This window comes from Aquarana catesbeiana, linkage group LG13, assembly GCF_042186555.1.
Source record: "Aquarana catesbeiana isolate 2022-GZ linkage group LG13, ASM4218655v1, whole genome shotgun sequence".
NCBI classification, from domain to species: Eukaryota; Metazoa; Chordata; class Amphibia; order Anura; family Ranidae; genus Aquarana; species Aquarana catesbeiana.
In genome coordinates, this window is record NC_133336.1 from 30,868,838 (window position 1) to 30,888,033 (window position 19,196).

The window sequence follows — 19,196 nt, forward strand, 5'->3', positions numbered from 1 at the left end:
GGTGCCAGGAAACAAACTTTACTCATCTGACGGAGCACCTGAGTGAGACGTGCGCTGCGCGGTGACGTCACGTGGCCGCCATGTTTCTCCTCCTCCGTCTGCCATCTTGGTGCTCCTCGTCACGGTTTTCACCATGCCGGGCGGATCAGAGAAGGAATCGGAGTTATCGGAGCGGATTGAAGCTTTCATCACTGGCCTGAAGAGGGGGGGAGGGCGCTCAAGTTCGGAGGAGACCGCCCGAGAGACTGTGGCCCTTCTTCGCCGTATTATCGCTCAGGCCAGATGGGGCAATGCAGGTGAGGCCCCACACCACCCCCAGTGGGTGTACAGGAGCAAAGGGGAAGCAGTGCGGTCACCCCCTGGGGGGGGATGTGGATGGGGTCACCACAGGGGCGGATCCAGAGTCTAGTCTGGGGAGGGGCACTGCCAGAAAATATTTTTTTTTGGGGTAAATCTATCGGGGAAATGGCTGGGGTTAGCGCTTCAATCATCACGGCACCATGGTTGTTATGGTGTCAGGATGATTGAAGCGCATTATTACATTGTTATAAAAAATTAAATGGTTTAACTCACCATAATGCAGAATCAGTGGGAGCTCCAAGTGTGTCATTTGCCACGTCACCTGTCACCAGATGCAGATTGTCACTTGCCACCAAATGCGGATTGTCACTTGCCACGTCGCCTGTCACTAAATGCGGATTGTCACTTGCCATGTTGCCTGTCACCAGATGCAGATTGTCACGTCACCTGCCACACGTTGCGGATTGACAGTCACTTGCTCTATCACTTTCCTGCTAAGGTGGTCTCTTGTGTCCCAGAGTCAGGCAGCAGAGAGATGATGTAATCTCTCTACTGCCGAGGCTGCCTGCACAGTGAGGGGGAACTGCAGGGATGCAGAGCGGGCGCCGGGCGGTGAGAGATGATGTCATCTCTCTGCTCCCCCGCCCGCCGGCTCCCTGATCGGCCAGCAGCCGCTCACACATCGAGCCGCACAGCTGCTCATCCGCTCTGTCACCTTCCCGCTCACCAACTGAGCCGCCGGGCCAGCCTGCTGTCTCTCTGTCTCCGCGGAGCCGCCCGGTGGCTCTCTAACCTACGGAGCCGCCCGCCGGCTCTCTCACTCACCCGCATTCTCGGAGGGGGCAATTGCCCCGTTGCCCCCCCCCCCCCCCCCCCCCGGGTCACCACGAGGATGAGGATAGACTGTGGGTCACCCCTGTGACAAGGGAGGACAACGAGATCACCTCCGATACAAGGATAGATGGCGGGGTCACCCTAGGGTTGCCACCCAGACAGTTCGGGTTTTGAATCACCTGTCCGGGTTTCAGTCTACCTGAAACCCGGACACATTATTCAGAGAGGAATGTGGGTTGGAACAGGGCTTGACAGGAGGATAAGTGGACAATATGTGCGCTGCATTACTATTCTCTTTGGCGTGCCTAAAGGTTTTCCAGGTCTGTTACAATCCTATAGTGTATGCTAAAAAAAAAAAAAAAAAAAAAAAAAAAATTTGGTTTGGCTTGAAAAAAAATTTGCAACCGTAGGTCACCCCCGAATGAAGCCGGACAGTGGGGTCACCCCCAGGATAAGGGTGGTCATTGGGTGGCAGTTGCACCCCTGTAATAAGGGTGGATAGAAGGTCACCCCCATGATGAGGAAGGAAGATGTGGTCAACTCTGGCAAAGGGTCAGCCCCAGGATGAGGAATAACGGTTTGGGTCATCTCTGGGACAAGGGAGGACAACAAGGTCACCTCTGGGACAAGGATGGACAGCCGGGTCACCCCCCAAATATAAACAAACAGTGGGGTCACTCGCAGGATAACAGTGGTCATGGGGGGGTGCACCCCTGTATTAAGGATGGATGGCAGGTCACCCCCATGATAAGGGAGGAAGATGTGCTCACCTGCGGGAAAAGAATGGACGGTGTGTTCACCATCAGTATCAATGCAGACGTTAGGGGGCACCCATGTAATAAGAGAGAGGAGGGGAACCCCTGTAATGCTGGTGGATAGTGGGTCACCTCCATGACGAGGAAGGACAATGCGGTCACCTCCAGAACAAGGACAGTTGGAATGTCACCCCCATGACTAGGGAGGGTGGTCATTGGGTGGCAGTGGGGATGAGGGTGGACAGTAACAAGGGTCAACCCCAGGATGACGACAAATGGTTTGGGTCAACTCTGGGACGAGAGCAGATGGCCGGTCACCCCCATGACGAGAGAGGATGGCAGGATCACCCCCAGAAAAAAAGATAGACAGCAAAGTCACCAGCAGTATGAGGGCAAATAATAGGGGAGAGGGGGCAAACAGAGGTTCACCCCGGTGATGAGAGGGGACAAGCCGGGTCACTCCCCAGGATGAGGACAAATGACAGGGTCACCCCCCCAATGTGGATAGATGGTGAGGAACCCTCCCTGTAGATGATGGGATCACCCTTGCAATGTGTGGTGGTGATAAGGGTCACTCTCAGGCGTGGGGTGTACAGTGGGCAGTTTGGTCACTTGTGTAACATCTCTCATTCCTCTAGGGGAGCTGATGGACATTATCCGGAGGGAAGGGAGGAGGATGACGGCTGCACAGCCTTCGGAGACCACCGTAGGGAACATGGTTCGCCGGGTGCTAAAACTCATCCGTGAAGAGTATGGCAGGTGAGGAGCCTCCATCATACCTCGCACCACACTCTGTGCCCTTCTGTACCATGAGGACTGCCATTTCTGACCTCGACAAGCATGAAGCCAGTGAAGTCTGAACTCCTGATCTCTATGCTTGCTCCAGAGATAGACGTTAAGCCATGGGATTAGCATGATGGCTTCATTTTCTCTCAGAACATTTCAGGAAGTGAGCTGGGCTGTACAATTTTGTGTGGGGGAATGTTGATGGGTGTCACTGAGCTTTTCCGGGGGGGGGGGGGGGGGGTGTTAATTGTAGCCTCATAGTTCTCACCATGAGCCTTATTACTTGACAGGTGGTCTGGGCCTAAAGTGTTTGTTACCCCAACATTTCATATTCTTTATATGTGGCTGCTGTACCATGTACTTCTGTTAAGAACTATCCCGTTCTCTTTGTATTGCTTCCTTTGTGTGAAATACCTAGTGATCCTGCCACCCTACTATTCTAGTTCAAACTGACCTCACTAGGCATGAGAGCACATTCATCCCAGTGTGGTCAGTTTTCTGGATGTGCCGGGAGCACAGCCTGCCTGCCCTTCAATGGCCAAGACCTGGGCTGAGACGCCCCCCTGCACAGCTTTGCACAGGGAAGGTCAGTGTATTGTTGTTTCTCTGCCTCTTGCTGACACACCCCCATGCAATCAACCTTTGTGCCCCTTTAAATTTCCTGCACTGTGTTGTGGACTAAATATTATTATACGTATCATTAACCCACTGTATGGTCATGGTTTTTCAGTTATTAAATCATTTGGTTTGATTTGCTGCATGCCACCTAATAGGTGTCCATCTTGTGCGCAGGTTGCGCGGCTGCAGTGAGGAGAATGACCAGCAGGAATCTCTCCACAAGCTGGTGATGGTGGAGGAGGGACTCGGCGAGGACTTCAGCACTTTCTTCCCGCTGCTAAAAGCCAATGTGATCGAAGCCGTAAACGAGCTGCTCGTCGAACTGGGTAATAATCTGCCGCGGCGTGTGAACATCTCTCTCCACCATGTCTGTTTCTCATTGGTCAATGTCTCCCGGCAGAGGGCACCACCGACAACATTGAAACCCAGGCCAAGGAGCACATCCATTCCAACGAGGTGATCATGACAATTGGTAGTTCACGGACTGTGCTGCGTTTTCTGCAGGAGGCCGCTCGTAAGAGAACATTCCATGTTATAGTGGCTGAGTGCGCCCCTTTCTGTCAGGTAAGTAGAGGGGACTCTACATGCAAGGTAGGTCATCTACTCCCCACTGCTGACACTTCTTGTTTTTAGGGTCACGAAATGGCGGTCAGTTTGGCGAAAGCGGGTATAGAGACTACAGTCATCACAGATGCTGCCATCTTCGCAGTCATGTCCCGTGTGAATAAAGTGAGTGTGGGGGGGGGGTGATGTCAGTCTGGCCAGATCTGTGTGTGGCAGGTGACAATATCCCTTCTTTCTCAGGTTATTATAGGCACTAAGACCATCCTGGCTAATGGCTCCCTACGCGCAGTGTCCGGGACGCATGCATTGGCTCTGGCCGCAAAGCATCACTCCACTCCGCTCATAGTGTGCGCACCCATGTTCAAACTGTCACCACAGGTACATCCTAAGTGTGGGGAATGTTGGTGGTAATAGCGGCAGTTTCTGTAACTCCCTCTTATTAGTATCTGTGGCCTGTCCTTCCCACTGTGTGTCAGTTTGTAGGCTCCTCCCTCACCAAGTGTCAGTTTTTGTGGCTCCGCCTTCACCTTGTGTCGGTTTGTGCACCTCCTCCCTCGCCATCTATCAGTTTGTGCCTTTTTTTCCCCCTTGCTGTGTGTGACCCTTCCAACCTCTTCTGTGTCACATCGTGCAATCCCCTCCTTTACCCTTTTGTCTGTGTTTATGGCCCCTCCCTAATGCCGGCCATACACGGTTCGAATTTCAAAAGAATTTTCTTTCCAAAATCGTATCAAAGAATTTTCGTACGAATTTCGCACCATTAGTTGGCTGCAGCAATGGCCAATTTTCGTGCGGCATTTAAATTTGAGGAATGTTGGGAATTTTTAGAAAAACAAACTATTTTCTAATCAATGATGGGAGAATCGTACAAGAAATGTAATAAGAAAAGAAAATTTACGGAGAGAAAAGAAGATTCCCAGCCACAAATTATTTTCTGTAGCAACATAAGGTGAAATTGAAGGCTTGGTCGGCTGAATTTCGAAAATCAATGGTGGCATCATCGGATCACAAAAAAAAAAAAAAAAAAAACGAACTTTCTGATTTTGAAAAGAAAATTTGTTCAAAATTCGACTGTGTATGGCCTGCATTACCTTTTGCGTCAGTTTGTCTGGCTCCTCCCTTGCTTCATGTGGCCCCTCCCTCATTCTCTGTCAGTTTGTGGCCCCTCCCTCTTTCTCTGTCAGTTTATCCCCTCCCTTGCTGTATGTGGCTCCTCCCTCACCCTCTTTGTCAGTTTGTCTGGCTCCTCCCTCAATCTCTGTCAGTGTATCTCCTCTCTTTCTGTATGTGGCTCACCCTCTGTGTTGGTTTATGTGGCCCCTCCCTCATCCTGTTTATCTCCTCCCTTGCTGTATGTGGCTCCTCCCCTCACTCTGTCAGTTTGGCTGGCTCCTTCCCTGCTTTATGTTTCCCCTCCCTCATCCTCTGTCAGTTTATGTGGCCCCTCCTTCTTTCTCTGTCAGTTTATCCCCTCCCTTGCTGTATGTGGCTCCTCCCTCAACCCGTCAGTGTATCTCCTCTCTTTCCTTGCGGTATGTGGCTCCTCCCTCACCCTCTTTGTCAGTTTGTCTGGCTCCTCCCTCAACCTCTGTCAGTGTATCTCCTCTTTTTCTGTATGTGGCTCCTCCCTCACCCTCTGTGTCAGTTTATGTGGCCCCTCCCTCATCCTCTGTCAGTTTATCTCCTTCACTTTCTGTGTCAGTTTGTCTGGCTCCTTCCCTGTTTTTATGTGGCTCCTCCTTCATCCTCTTTGTCAGTTTATGTGGCCCCACCCCTAATCCTCTGTCAGTATATCTCCTCCCTTGCTGGATGTGGCCCCTCCTTCATCCTCTTTGTCAGTTTATGTGGCCCCTCCCTCACTGTAATTGTTGGAAGGGGATGAATGTTGGTGATAACAGGACTGTCTTTTCCCTTCCTCAGTTCCCCAATGAAGAAGACTCCTTCCACAAGTTTGTGTCCCCACAAGAAGTTCTCCCATTCTCACAAGGTAGGGGGTGCTCTTTTCTGCTCCCCAGCTGTGCACTGTGTATATGGAGAGTAACACATCTCTTCTTTTGCAGGTGAGATTCTGTCCAAAGTTAGTGCTCACTGTCCCATCTTTGACCATGTCCCTGCGGAGCTGATCACACTGTTCATAACCAATATCGGAGGGAACGCTCCATCGTACATTTACCGTCTGATGAGTGAACTCTACCACCCTGCAGACAATGACCTGTGATACCGCTGTATATGCCATAATAAACACATGAAGACTGAATTCAAGAAATAAATATTGTGTATTTAACGTTCCACTTCAGCCTTTGAGTGTTGTGTATCTGGATGAGTCTCTGCTCTGATTGGCTGCTCCATGGAACAAGACGCCCCTGTGCCAAAAAGCCTCCAGGCCTTGTAGTGGCGTCGCAGACGGCTCAGGTTGGGCTTTGGAGAAACCTGATGGTAGAAAATGAGAGCAATTAAAGCAGATCCCTGGGATACGGGGCTTAATCCACCCATTCACCTGCTGCTGGCTTGTCTCTAGGTTCCCAAATTGTACCAGTGATTTGTGCATCATCCATTGGGGACACAGGAATTCAGGAACAATCGGGTTATACTTCTGGCTAAAGGGGACTGGGGCACTGTAAAACTGCTCTAGGGTAGTTAGCAGTTGGTAATCTAGCGTCCTAGAAATTCATGCCTTTTCTTCACCTATGCTGGGAAAAGTTTAACCTAGTCTTTTGCTAGCCTTAGGCCTGGTTCACACCTGTGCAGTTTGCTTTTGATCTGTTTCTGCAGTGCGTTTTGCGTTCTTGCACGCGCGTTTTTGAAGTATAGTATATATAAGCACGAGCACGGAGGGATGGGGTGCTTTAAAAAAATAAACATTTTCTTTATTATTTTATACTGTCACTTTAGTTTTTTCTTTTTTAATCACTTTTATTTCTATCACAAGGAATGTAAACTAGGGGTGTGGAATTGAATCGATGCATCGCGATTCGGGGGTCCCCGATGCGGCATCGATGCAAGCACCCCGAAAAATCGATGTCGGGTGTGACGTCATCCCTACTTGCCCCGCCCCTCCCGGAAGTGTGCTCCGAACATTTTTGTCAAAATGGCTTTTGCTATTAAATGAAATTGTAATCCATTAAGTGGTGATCGCTGTATGTGGGTTTTTTTAAAACATGTAGCTTCATACCTCGTTTTTAGACTGTGTATATACCTGTATATCCCGGCGCTCATGTGACTGCTCAGTCTGGCCCGCCCCTCTCCTCTCAGTATCTCCTGACGTCAGCCCCGCCCGCCTCTCTTCTGATCTGATAGCTACAGTTGGTGGGCGGGGCTGAGAACTCCCACTGACATCAGGAGAGACATGAGACTGAGAGGAGAGAGATGCGGGCTGGACTGAGCAGTCACATGAGCGGCTTATACAGTCATATACACAGACTAAAAAAACGAGGTATGAAGATTCATATATTTAAAAAAAAAAAAAAAAAACACATACAGCGGTCACCACTTAATGGATTACAACTGCATTTATTAAACAAAAGCCATTTTGACAAAAACAGTTATATACACAGACTGAAAAATAAGATATGAAGCTGCATAAATTTTAAAATGCAGATACAGCGGTGGGCACTTAATGGATTATAACTGCATTTTTTACCACGCAGGTATTTTAACAGCTGTATGTAGAGTACAAATGTGTTTGTATTATACTTACACTGTCTCCTACATGTGCTCTGTGCTGACATTATTTCTCCCCCCCCAACCAGTTTGCACATTCCACTGTGTTAACTCCTAGTGTGCTGGAAGGTGCAAACGAGGGAGCCCAGAGAAATGTCATCACAGAGACAGTACAGGAACTTCACAGGGCTGTTTGTCAGTTGTGGATTGTAATCCCTCCTGACCTCCCAGCAGCCGTGTGTGTGAATTCCTGTACCTTGTAGTGCACTACGTAAAGCGGAGTCCAACCCATTTTTTAGTTTATTAAAAGTCAGCAGCTACAAAAAGTGTAGCTGCTGACTTTTAATAATCAGACATTCACCTGTCCCACGGTCCAGCGATGCGGCCGCACGGAGCCTCGCTCCTCTCCCTCTCCTCTGCGCCGTCATATCTACTGTGGGCAGTGACACCTGCCCGTGACAGCTTATGGCTTCACAGCCGGGCGCAGACTGCGCGAGCCGCACTGCGCTCTGCCATTGGCCAGCCAATCATCTGGGACCCAGAAGATCGCTGGCAGGGAGGGGCCGCCTCGTAAATTTTTTTTGTTTATTAAAAGTCAGCAGCTCAAAAAAAGTGTATCTTCTGACTTTTAATAAAAAGGCACTCACCTGTCCCACAATCCAGCGGCGTGGCCACCCAAACCCTCCATTCTCTCCCCTGCCTGTCCACTGCGCTGGCAATACTACTGTGGGCATCCGGCTGTGACAGCTTGCAGCTTCACAGCCGAGTGCGCCTGTCTTACTGCGCTGTCCTGCACAGCCAGGCAATCTTCTGGGAACTGTGATGTGTCCCAGAAGATTGCAGGGAGGAAGGGCCGCCTAGGAAATTGGAGCGCGTCAGTAATCGCGATGCATCGCAAAATTGAATCGAATCGTTGACCAGATAATCGTAATCGAATCGTGAGACCAGTGAAGATGTGCACCCCTAATGTAAACATCCCTTGTGATGAAAATAAAAAGAGATAACAGGTCTTAGAAACACAAAATGATACTTGGTTCTGTATTGTCTAAAAGGGGCAGTACTGGGAGGTGGGTAGGGGATGGAAAGAAGGGATGGTGCTCGGAGGTGGGTATGGACAGAGAAAAGGGGTGACTCGGAAAGGGGGAGTTCCTGCACCTATTGTCTGAGAAGAAAAAAAAAGCCCTGCTCAGATCACTCCGCCTACCTTTGAAAGCATCAAATCAAGAGAAGGGGGAAACGTAATGTTTTTTTTTTTAAAAAAAAGGAGAGTTTTCTTCCACCCTAGACCGAAAGCAATGTCATGACGGCCTGCCTGATTGCATACAAATTGAAAGTGTTTAGATTTGATCTCATATTATATGGTTTTGGTAAATCCAAAGTAAATTGTATAATGTATGGCCAGCCTTACGCTTGGAAGCTGCTCACTATGAGTTTGATACACCCACCACTCACTTTATTAGGTACAAATAAACATTCTCCTGCGCTCTCACTGGTTAACCCAGGGGTACACAGTGCAAAATCCTATCTTAGCGCCAATGGTCTTGCTGCCCTTTCAGGACAATGGGTATACACAGACTGAAAAACTTTTTAAAAAAAGGACGCACTGACCTAGCGCAATATCTTAATACAAATGTATTCCAAGATAAAATTAGCAATAAACATACTCACAAACGTAAAATAAGTAAACACATGTCATAGCAAGTGGAATCGACTGCTTGAAGGCTTTAATCAAGTCCATTGATACTGCTGGAAGACCAGCAGGCGTCCAAAAATGGCTGACGTGTTTCACGGGCGAAGCCTCTTCAGCAGAGCCAGGGAGGGATTCACTACCCTGGCTCTGATGAAGAGGGTTCGCCCTTGAAATGCATCAGCCACTTTTGGACGCTTCCTGGTCTTCTGGCAGTACCGATGGACTTGATTAGACCTTCAGGCAGTCGATCCCACTTGCTATGACATACGTTTATTACCGGTAGGTACACCTGTTCAATTGCTTGATAACACAAATTGCTAATCAGCCAATCACATAGCAGCAGCTCAATGCATTTAGGCATCTAGACGTGGTCAAGACGACTTGCTGAAGTTCAAACCGAGCATCAGAATGGGGAATAAAGGGTATTTAAGTGGCTTTTTTAAATGTGGCATGGTTGTTGGTGCCAGACGGGCTGGTCTGAGTATTTCAAAAACTGCTGATCTACTGGGATTTTCACACACAACCATCTCTCGGGTTTACAGAGAATGGTGGTAAAAAGAGAAACTATCCAGTGAGCGGCATTTACGTGGAGGAAAATGGGCAGACTGGTTTGAGATGATAGAAGGGCAACAGTAACTCAAATAACCACTCGTTACAACCAAAGTATGCAGAATACCATCTCTGAACGCACAACATATCGAACGTTGAAGCAGATGGGGTACAGCAGCAGAAGATCACACTGGGTGCCACTCCTGTCAGGAAGATGAAAAACAGCCAAGAAAAGGATTGTCCTGGTGCCTCCATGGCAGCATACTTGTGATAGATAGTATGCTGCCATGGATTGGCACCAGGAAAAGAAAATTACGGTAAGTATATTATAATTTTCTGTTTTACAGTAAGTATAACCACTTGCGTATATGTACATTGCGGTTAGCAAGTGGTTTACCAGGGTTATGGCTGAAGCTGTCAACCACAACCCCAGTATTTTTTTTTCGGCTGGCTTTCTCATGAAAGCGGTCTGAGCGGTTCATTAGCCGCTGGATTGCTTTCAGAAGCAACTGGAGGGGATGTCCCGTACGGATCAACCTCCGCGGATCGGGACACCTTTCCATAGGAAAGGCCGCGGGTTCGGCTAGCTCCGGAGTGGCGGCCATCTTGCTCCACCCGGCGGCCGTTTAGCACGTGATCGCTCCGTCAAATGACGGAGCGATCACTTGTAACAAACCGGCGTCATGACGCCGGTTCCTCTCTCCCCCCTCTGTGTACTGATCTGTACAGTGGAGGGGAGAGTTCGGATGGCAGCAATGCCCTGCCAATACTCTGCAATGCCCTGCTGCAATACCCTGCTGTAATGCCCTGCTGCAATGCCCTGCTGCAATACTCTGCCATACCCTGCCAATAGTCTGCCAATACCCTGCCAATATACCCGCCAATATACCCTGCCAATACCCTGCCAATAGGGAGATTGTGGATATTACATTGGGGGGGATTTTTTTTTTTTGTTGATCCGAAAATGATCCGAACCGTGACTCCTGATCCGAGGAACGATCCAAACCGTGAGTTTTTTGATCCGTTGCACCCCTACCTCCCACCAGTGTTTCTCGGGCTTACCATTTTCACCGGTGCGCTCAAAAAACAAACACCGGCTGGTCACAGAGGCGAACAGAGACCATATTGTCTCCGATTGCCTCTTTGGCCTTGGAGGACCGGAGCAACGTCATGATAAAGTAAACTTTATTTTTTTTTTTTTTTTTTTTTAGCTTTTGCTTTTAAAGGTTCCCAGACCCCAGATCTCTACATAAAGAGGACCTGTCATCCTTACTTCTATTACAGGGGATGTTTATATTCCTTGTATTAGGAATAAAAGTGATAAAAAAAAAGAAAAAAGGGACAGTGTAAAAAAAAAAAAAGAAAAAAAAAATGAAAGTCCCCCCATCCCTCCGTGGTCATGCACAGAAGCAAATGCATACGTAAGTTGCGCATGCATATGTAAAATGTGTTCACACCGCACATGTGAGGTATCACCGCGAACGTTAGAGGGAGAGCAATAATTCTAGCATTAGACCTGCTCTGTAACTCTAAGCAGGTAACCTGTAAAAATGTTTAAAGTGCCGCCTACGGAGATTTTTAAGTACTGTAGTTTGTCGTTATTCCACAAGCGCGCGCAATTTTAAAGCGTGACATGTTAGGTATCTATTTACTTAGCGTAACATCATCTTTCATATTTAACAAATATATTGGGGTATATATTGTGTTTTGATTTTTTTTTGTTCATTAAAGTGTATTTTTTCCAACAAAATTGCGTTTGAAAAACGGCTGCACAAATACTGTGTGAAAAAAATTGCAACGATTGCCATTTTATTCCCTAGGGTGGGGTCTCTGCTAAAAAAAAAAAAATATATATATATATCGTTTGGGGGGTAAAGCCGTGTACACACGATCAGATTATCGGACTAATCTTCGTCAGTTTTTTGTTGCATGCTAGTCTCATATCGAAAGTAAAGAGGTTACCCAACATATGAAAATTCTCGTACGACCAAATTCAACTTCAGAAGTTATGTAATGTGTTAAATGGTTTAGTATCTACGATAAGTTCTTTCGTTTCTGAGCATGCGTAGTCTTGATCTTATGGATTTTTTTGGGACAAAAACTGTACTAATTAAAACGAAAATTGGACGTTGTGTTCACATGCGACAAAATGTTATAGTCGGTCGTCGAAAGCACCATACTAACGATCCGAAAATCGGCAGATCGTTCATTGGACGAAATTTTACTTCCAATTTTCTGATCGTGTGTGCGGGCCTTTATAAGTAATTTTCTAGCAAAAAATACTGATGAAACTTGTAAACAAAAAGAGCCAGAAAAGGCCTGGTCGGCAAGTGGCTAAAAATCCTATTAGTCGCTTGTTGGCTGATATGTACAACAATTTGGCCAGTGTGTCAGGTGGAGGCATACAAAGCCCAATACAGCACACATCCTAATTTCTATAATTAGCTGACCCTATGTGATCATCAGAGCTCCTCCTTCTCTGTGTGACCCCACCCCCCACTGTGTTTTCATGTCTATATAAGCTCCTCCTCACTATGTGGCTCCACCCTTTGTTGGTCTGTGCCCTTGCTGTGAACCAATATGCCTTTCTGGTTATTAGAAGTGGGTCATCCCCTGGTCTATTTAGTTTTACTGTGTTTGGGTAATATGAGTGTTGGGCTTCTAGACTTTCATTGGCTCCGGATATAAAGCTTTAGGCCTGCTGACATAATATTCACCCTAGAACAAATCGTTTGAGCAGCAAGGTACAATGTGTAGCCCCCATGGGTGTTGGGAGAATGGTGGGTGGCTGTTAGAATACCTGGTCCTCCGACTGCAGGTGAAGCAGATCTGCGAGGGGCAGGATGGCCGGTCTTCCATGTGCACACTGGAAGGGCAGGGAACACTGTGCCAGACAGCGCACCAAGTGTCGGCACTCATCCATACTCAGAGGATCATTAAACTTCACGGCGCCTACAAAAAACAAGTTGAAATTCATATCAGACATACGGGCAACTCTCTTTTCCCATCACCACATGCTATAGAAGAACTCCACCAAGAAATGGTTCCCAGTTTAGGTATAGTAAATGTAATTCTGTACATAATTTAGAGACCCTAATCCAGAGGTCTTCATGTGTAAAATTCAGGATCCCCAACAGGCAGTCTTAGTCGGACTTGGTTGTCTGCCAAACAAAGGTCTATGGCAGGGGTGCCCAACCAGTGGCCCGGGGGCTACATGTAGCCCGTGACCTCTTACTTTGGGATGGCAGGTTGGCAAGCCCATATTGCAGGTTGCCGAACTGCCATGCCAGAGCATCAGTGTTGTGAATGAAGCCAGTGGTAGCGAAAGAAGCTGCGCAGCAGAGCCACATAAGCCAAAGCTTCCTATCTTCCTATCTAGTGAAAGTGCACCACGCCTGTAGAATATAACAGAAGTCTATGGCAAAGCACAGGAAAACCACAGGTGTACTGCACCCGCGGTGACCGTGTGGGTAGACCGCACACCATCAGTGTAAAAGCAGCCTTAGGCCCCCTTCACACGATCGGTCTAACCCAATCGGACCCTCCATTCACCTCTATGGAGCAGCAGATGTAAACAGACTTGTGTCCTTTTACACCCGCCTACCTCTAATCTGATCTGCTAAAAAAAAACAGAAGTGGATCCATCCCCTTCCATCTGATTGGATCAGAGGGCCCATAGAGTAGAGTGGGATGTGTCTGTGCTCACTTTGCATATGCAGAGTGGACGCGAACGTGTCATCTGCCACTCCGCTCATTGTGACCCGCAACTGGTTACTAAGTCGCTTAAGTGGCCCTTGCTCTTCAAAAGGTAGGGCACCCCTGGTTTATGGGGATTCCCTGATTCACATGGCATACGCACCTCATGTTGGGTATAGCCTTTCTTTCTAAAATTCCTTTTTAAATAACATCACAAACAAAGAAAAGATTTTCCAGCACACTTCCTAGCCAGCCTGCAAAACAACGAAATTGGCCCTGTCTAACACTTTACTTTAAAAACAGAGGGTTTTGTTTGCACACATATGCAAATATTGAGGAAGCCGCAGTTCCCACGCCATGGGACCTCTGTATATACTGCGGTCCTAAGGCTAAATTTCCATAGCTTTCATAGTAGGAGGTTATAGGTTGGGGTGGTTGCCAGTTTTTTGTACAGTTGGCTAAACTCGGTGCAGGGATGCACACTGGATGCTTTCGCTGCTATTGTGCTTTTGCTGGGCGTCACATGTATCCCTGTGCCTTTAAGGAGGGGTGGGCTCCTTCCACGCATACCTGCCCTTAATCTATCTGTTCTTATATGTGCTCCTAATATGGAGGCTCTGAACATTTAGAGTTAGGACCACAGTATATACAGTATATACATGCAGCTTACGCATATATGTGCAAACAAAACCCTCTGTTTTTAACATAAACTGTTAGACAGGGCCAATTTGGTTGTTTTGCAGGCTGGCTGGTAAGTGTGCTGAGAAATCTTTTTGTTTGTGATGTGCATTGCCCTTCCATGTGCACTTTGCTACTAAGGCCAGTTATAGGTTGGGGTGGTTGTCATTTTTTTGTACAGTTGGCTTATTAAGTAACACCCTCTGTACCCCCATGGAACCTCGAACACTGCAGACTGTCCTTACCATGACAGGCCTGTGATGCCAGCACCTTTAAAACTGTCCCTGGAAGAGGTCCAAGTGGAGCTCCTGGAGATTGCTGAGGGAGAAATGAGAGAAGTAACTGAGTCTTTTGTCACAGGATAATCTACCCCTCCCCAAAGCCTGACATAAATGTGCTGTACAGACACTGCACCCCCAGCAGACACACCATACTGCTGCCTAATAGACATGCTGCACACCACATTACTCAATCCTATATGCTTCCTACAACAAACAGCTTTGTGTCCCTGAGACTCACCTGCACCTCTTCCTGCAGAAACTCCTGAAAACAGAGAAGTGAGATCAGTAAAAGTCATCTTTCAAAGTCCCCTAAGCAAATCAGCCCACATTTTGCTGGTTCTCACCTCCACCATCTTCCTGGCCACCATCGCTCTCCTCCGTTGTGTTTCACTGACCTTCTTCTCCACAAAACACTGGGGGATCTCGCTGACCAGTACCCGGGATGAGCAGCTGTCAGGAAATGAGAGGGACAGTCCAACCCGTTGCAGGGCACCTGCGCGTATCCTGTACAAAGAGGTTTTCATGAGTTGGAGAAACTGAACCATAGCGGGAGATGAACAACATGACATACCTGAGGAGGCGGCCCTGTTCTTCTGTTATGTCCAGCTCTAGCGGGGGATTCACCATGGAAACCTTTAGTTTCTTTCCACCGTCTTCTGATCTTGGCTCATAGGAGTCTGTGAGTGATAAAGTTAACCTAGAATATTCCCATCGCACACGTTCCTGAAATACGCTCTAAAATAATGGGTGCTGCAGCAACCACCAGCTAGAGACTGGAGCATGCACAATGCAGTGTAGATGTTTGCCAGCACACCATGGATTTTGGCTGAGTCCAAACTATTTTTTTATTAAAAAAAAAAAGATCACATCACAAACAGGAGAGTGTAACGTTTCAGAGCCGCGCAGGACCCCTTCATCAGGAATGCTTGATGTTGCTTGATGATGCTCTGAAATGTTGCACTCCCTTGTTTGTCATGTGATCATGCTTCAATAAAAAAATAGTTTGGACACAACCTGAAGATCCATGGTGTGCCGGCAAATGTATACACTGTGCGGTTGATTTACTAAAACTAGTGCTAAATCTAGTAAAGCTTTGCACGGCAGCCAATCAGCTTCTAACTTCAGCTTGTTCAATTAAGTTTTGACAAAAAAAAAAAAAAAGGAAGCCGATTGGTTTCTATGCAGAGCTGCACCAGATTTTGCATTCTCCAGTTTAAGTAAATCAGCCCCTGTGTGTGATAAAGGAGGCATCAGAGGTGCATGTTAAAGCTGAGCTCCAGTCTCCTAAGCTTTTTTTTTTTTTTTTTTTTTTTAATAAAAGCACCCCCCTGATTCTTAGTACTCTATATATAGTACTATTTAATTAGCATATGGTAAAAACTGCCTTCATACTTTTTACTTATAAATCAGTAATTTCTTACATGATGTCGGTGTTCTATCGAATAGTGCCCTCCTTTGAAAAGTGCCCGCGTATTCGCAGTACGGAAGGCCACTCCAGCTGATTTCCCGATCAGCTGTTGTGACGTCACCATAGCGCATGCGCACATCGTAGGAGGCATTTTTCAACGGGAGATACCATTTGACGGGCAGAGTTGAAGGCAATGCAAACAGTGGAGGGAGACCGTAGTTGTCATATTGTGCCTCGCTGTTACGGGGCGGGTTTACAGGGTGCTCAAGGTTGGCTTGTGTCTGTGTTGCAGCGCGGCTTTGGTGTATTGAACGGCGGGTTTTGCCTGTGTCTAAGGGCGGGTTGCAACACAGACAAAGCCCGCCCTGCAACACAGCCACAACGCACCCCGCAACAGCGATGCACAATCTGACAACTACAGTCTCCCTCCGCTGTTTGCATAGCTTTCAATTCTGCCTGTCAAATGGTATCTCCCGTCAAAAAATGGCTCCTACGATGTGCGCATGCGCTATGGTTGATGTCGCGCCAGCTGATCGGGAAATCAGCTGGAGTGGCCTTCCGCACTGGGCATGCACCTTTCGACGGAGGGCACTATTCGATAGAACACCGGTGGCCATTGAAGATGTGGGCATCTGAAGCCTGCTCCCGTGTATTTCCAGGTTTCCATGCCGCTGGCTACCCAGCATGCACCTCCGGATCTCACGCCTGCACAGTAATGACACTGCATGTCACGCTTTGTTGATTACAAGTTTACCATAGCAACAGTGGCGGAAGTTCCCACCTCATTGTTATGGCAACCTGTCAATCAGCAGAGAACCCAGGCTTCCTGAAGACTCCTGGGATAGATGATGCTGATATCCCATGAAACCAAGGGAATCGCCTAATGACTAAATTGCCTACGTGGCCGGGACTGAAAGTACATTAAAAAAAAGGTATTTGGAAATAATAGTATAAAAAAAATAGAATAACCATTTAGAATTGTACTGCGTGTGATCTGAGGAACATGTCAGAATGGGTGGAACTCTGCTTTAAAGAAGAATTCTGCCCCCCCACCCCACCGCATCCAGGGCTGTCCTTACCCAAGCCGATTCTTAAACTGGCTCTCGGGTGCTGGTGCCGCCATCTTGGCTAATGGAACCCGGCAGCAAGGCCTAGGGGCTTCACAGCCGGGTTTCCTACTGCGCTTTGTGAATGGGCTGCAGTGTTCTGGGACCTATGAAGTGTCCCAGAAGGCTGTGGGGGAAGGAGGGGGGCTGAACTTCCGGCTCAGTGGGAGCAGGTACCTGTCAAATCCAGGTAACTGCTCCCCCCTGCCCCCCAAAAAGGTGCCAAATGTGCAGGGGGGAGGAGGCAGACAAGCGGAGCTTCCCCGTTTGGGTGGAGCGCCGCTTTAATAGTTGGAAGAGAGAGGATGAATACATTTTTTTTTTTTTACCTGCAATTAGCTGCTCCAAACGCACCCGCTCGTGAGCTGCATGCTGATCCACCAACACCAAGAGGTTCCCACCTGCAAAACTCACACTTAGAAAAGACAAAATTGATTCAAATAATTCTATCTGAGAAGTCTCTGGTGGGAGTCAGTGAGTGTGGGGGGGGGACCAGGAACTATGGCTTGAAGTCTAACTGCTGGAGTCCCCAAAGATAGATTTTGTATTGCTGTCACTTGCAGTGCAATGAAGCAAGAAAACTTTGCTATATGAGCTACAGCCGACGCCTTTGTGAAAAAAAAAAAAAAAAGTCAGTTGTCACTCTGATTTCCTCCTTAGGTGACATCCATGATTTGCAGATATCTCATGAACTCAAAGCTCTCACTTACCCTGCTGCACTCCATGGACCTTGCCTGGCCCAGTCCTCTCCCAGGCCCTCATCCACCTCTGGACCTTTCTCTTAGGCCCTCACCCAACTCTGCCCCTCCAAGACTGCACCTGACTCTGCTACCTCCTAGGACCTCCCCTCACCTGACTCCTGGGACCTTGCCTAACTCTACCTTTTCCCAGGCTCTCAACTAGCCCTACCCACTCCCAGGCACTCAGATGACACCACCTGCTCTCAGGACCTCGCCTGACCCTGCCGCCTCCCTTGCCCTCACCTGGCCCTGCCTGTCCCCATGTCCTCACCTGATTTTTCTGCCCTTTCAGTCTTTGTGTCAACCAAGCATGCAATGAACTTATTGTCCACTTGTTGCAGAACCTGCAAAGAAGAATATGAATAAATGTGACATAACATCAGAGTGCTCTAGAGTCCAGCATCTCCTCGCACTAACATCATGCTCTAATGTTTCCTAAACATTCCCTCTGTGGCTCCTGGCCATGAAGTTTTGTTACTCTCCACCAGCTTTTATTCACACCAATCGGCACCTAGTTTTAAGATACTGGAATTACTAAAATTGCAGACAATTAATATCTGTCCAGTAGAGCTGCATGATTCTGGCTAAAATGAGAATCACAATTTTTTTTTGCTTAGAAGATAGATCAGAAGTGAGATAGAAGTGAGATTCTCTCACGATTCTCGCGGCGTAACATCATCTTTTACATTAAGCAAAAAAATTGGGCTAACTTTATCGTTTCGTTTTTATTTTTAATTCATTGTAGTGTATTTTTTCCCCAAAAAATGCATTTGAAAGACCACTGTGCAAATACAGTGTGACATAAAATACTGCAACAATCGCCATTTTATTCTCTAGGGTCTCTGCTTAAAAATATATATATAATGTTTGGGGGTTCCAAGTAATTTTCTAGCAAAAAATACAGATTTTAACTGTGTAAGAAACAAGTGTCAGAAAAAGGTTTAGACTTTAAAGTGGAGTTGCACCCTGAAATTTTTTTTTACATTATCAGAGACCTTTAAACCTATGAAGAAACATTTGGAAGGAAATTTTTTTTTAAACTTACCAGAAACGCCTTGTTGCTATGTAGTGCTCCTAATCTTCCACTTCCTGGTAAGCGACGCTCCTCGTCACTTCCTCCCACACCTGTGCTTTTGGGAAATGTGAGTCATCATTTCCCAGGAGTCTGTGGGCAGTACTGTGTGCAAAAATTGCGTTATTTCCCAACAGGAAATGACACGATTTAGGGCTGATCAAAGATATGGTTATCTATGTTGCCATAACAATGGGGCGGGACCTTCCTCCGTCGCAGCCCGTTGTTTTGTCAACTTAGAAACAATCGCCGCTATGGCCGCCGGAGAATTGCGCATGCGTGAGATCGAAAGGCACATGCTGGTTACCCAGCATGCACCTCTACATTGCTATTCCCGGAAGAGATGAGGATTGGGCTTCACATGCCCACAATGATCATGGCAACGGCCAGAAGAATTACAAAGTTGTGAGTATTAAAAAATATATTCTCAGTATCCATCCAATACACAATCGTTTTTAA

At 47.4% G+C, this 19,196-nt stretch overlaps 2 protein-coding genes across 3 annotated transcripts in view; one reads left to right on the forward strand and one right to left on the reverse strand.

Annotated features, from left to right (window-relative positions):
* Window positions 1-19: 19 nt before the first annotated feature.
* On the forward strand, window positions 20-6,148 carry EIF2B2 (eukaryotic translation initiation factor 2B subunit beta). The gene is made up of 8 exons (XM_073610743.1): window positions 20-296; window positions 2,528-2,648; window positions 3,468-3,619; window positions 3,694-3,857; window positions 3,927-4,022; window positions 4,098-4,235; window positions 5,778-5,844; window positions 5,918-6,148. The coding sequence occupies exons 1-8, from the start codon at window positions 134-136 to the stop codon at window positions 6,073-6,075; spliced, it is 1,059 nt and encodes a 352-aa protein (XP_073466844.1). The 5' UTR covers window positions 20-133; the 3' UTR covers window positions 6,076-6,148.
* MLH3 (mutL homolog 3) overlaps window positions 6,115-19,196 on the reverse strand; it is a 32,169-nt gene continuing 19,087 nt past the window's right edge. For both annotated transcript variants that reach the window (XM_073610738.1, XM_073610737.1), the window contains 8 exons: window positions 17,937-18,009; window positions 17,255-17,326; window positions 14,983-15,088; window positions 14,756-14,915; window positions 14,650-14,673; window positions 14,376-14,448; window positions 12,557-12,708; window positions 6,115-6,287 (listed from right to left, as the gene is read on the reverse strand). In XM_073610738.1, the coding sequence (XP_073466839.1) occupies window positions 6,138-6,287; window positions 12,557-12,708; window positions 14,376-14,448; window positions 14,650-14,673; window positions 14,756-14,915; window positions 14,983-15,088; window positions 17,255-17,326; window positions 17,937-18,009 (810 nt within the window). In that variant the 3' untranslated portion in view covers window positions 6,115-6,137. The remainder of the gene's footprint in view (window positions 6,288-12,556; window positions 12,709-14,375; window positions 14,449-14,649; window positions 14,674-14,755; window positions 14,916-14,982; window positions 15,089-17,254; window positions 17,327-17,936; window positions 18,010-19,196) is intronic.

Bases quoted from the DNA above. Each gene is read 5' to 3' on its own strand.
- EIF2B2 (XM_073610743.1), top strand. From the start codon at position 134: ATGCCGGGCGGATCAGAGAAGGAATCGGAGTTATCGGAGCGGATTGAA. The intron at 3,620-3,693 runs GTAATAATCTGC...GTCTCCCGGCAG, and splicing joins CGAGCTGCTCGTCGAACTGG to AGGGCACCACCGACAACATT. The intron at 3,858-3,926 runs GTAAGTAGAGGG...TCTTGTTTTTAG, and splicing joins AGTGCGCCCCTTTCTGTCAG to GGTCACGAAATGGCGGTCAG.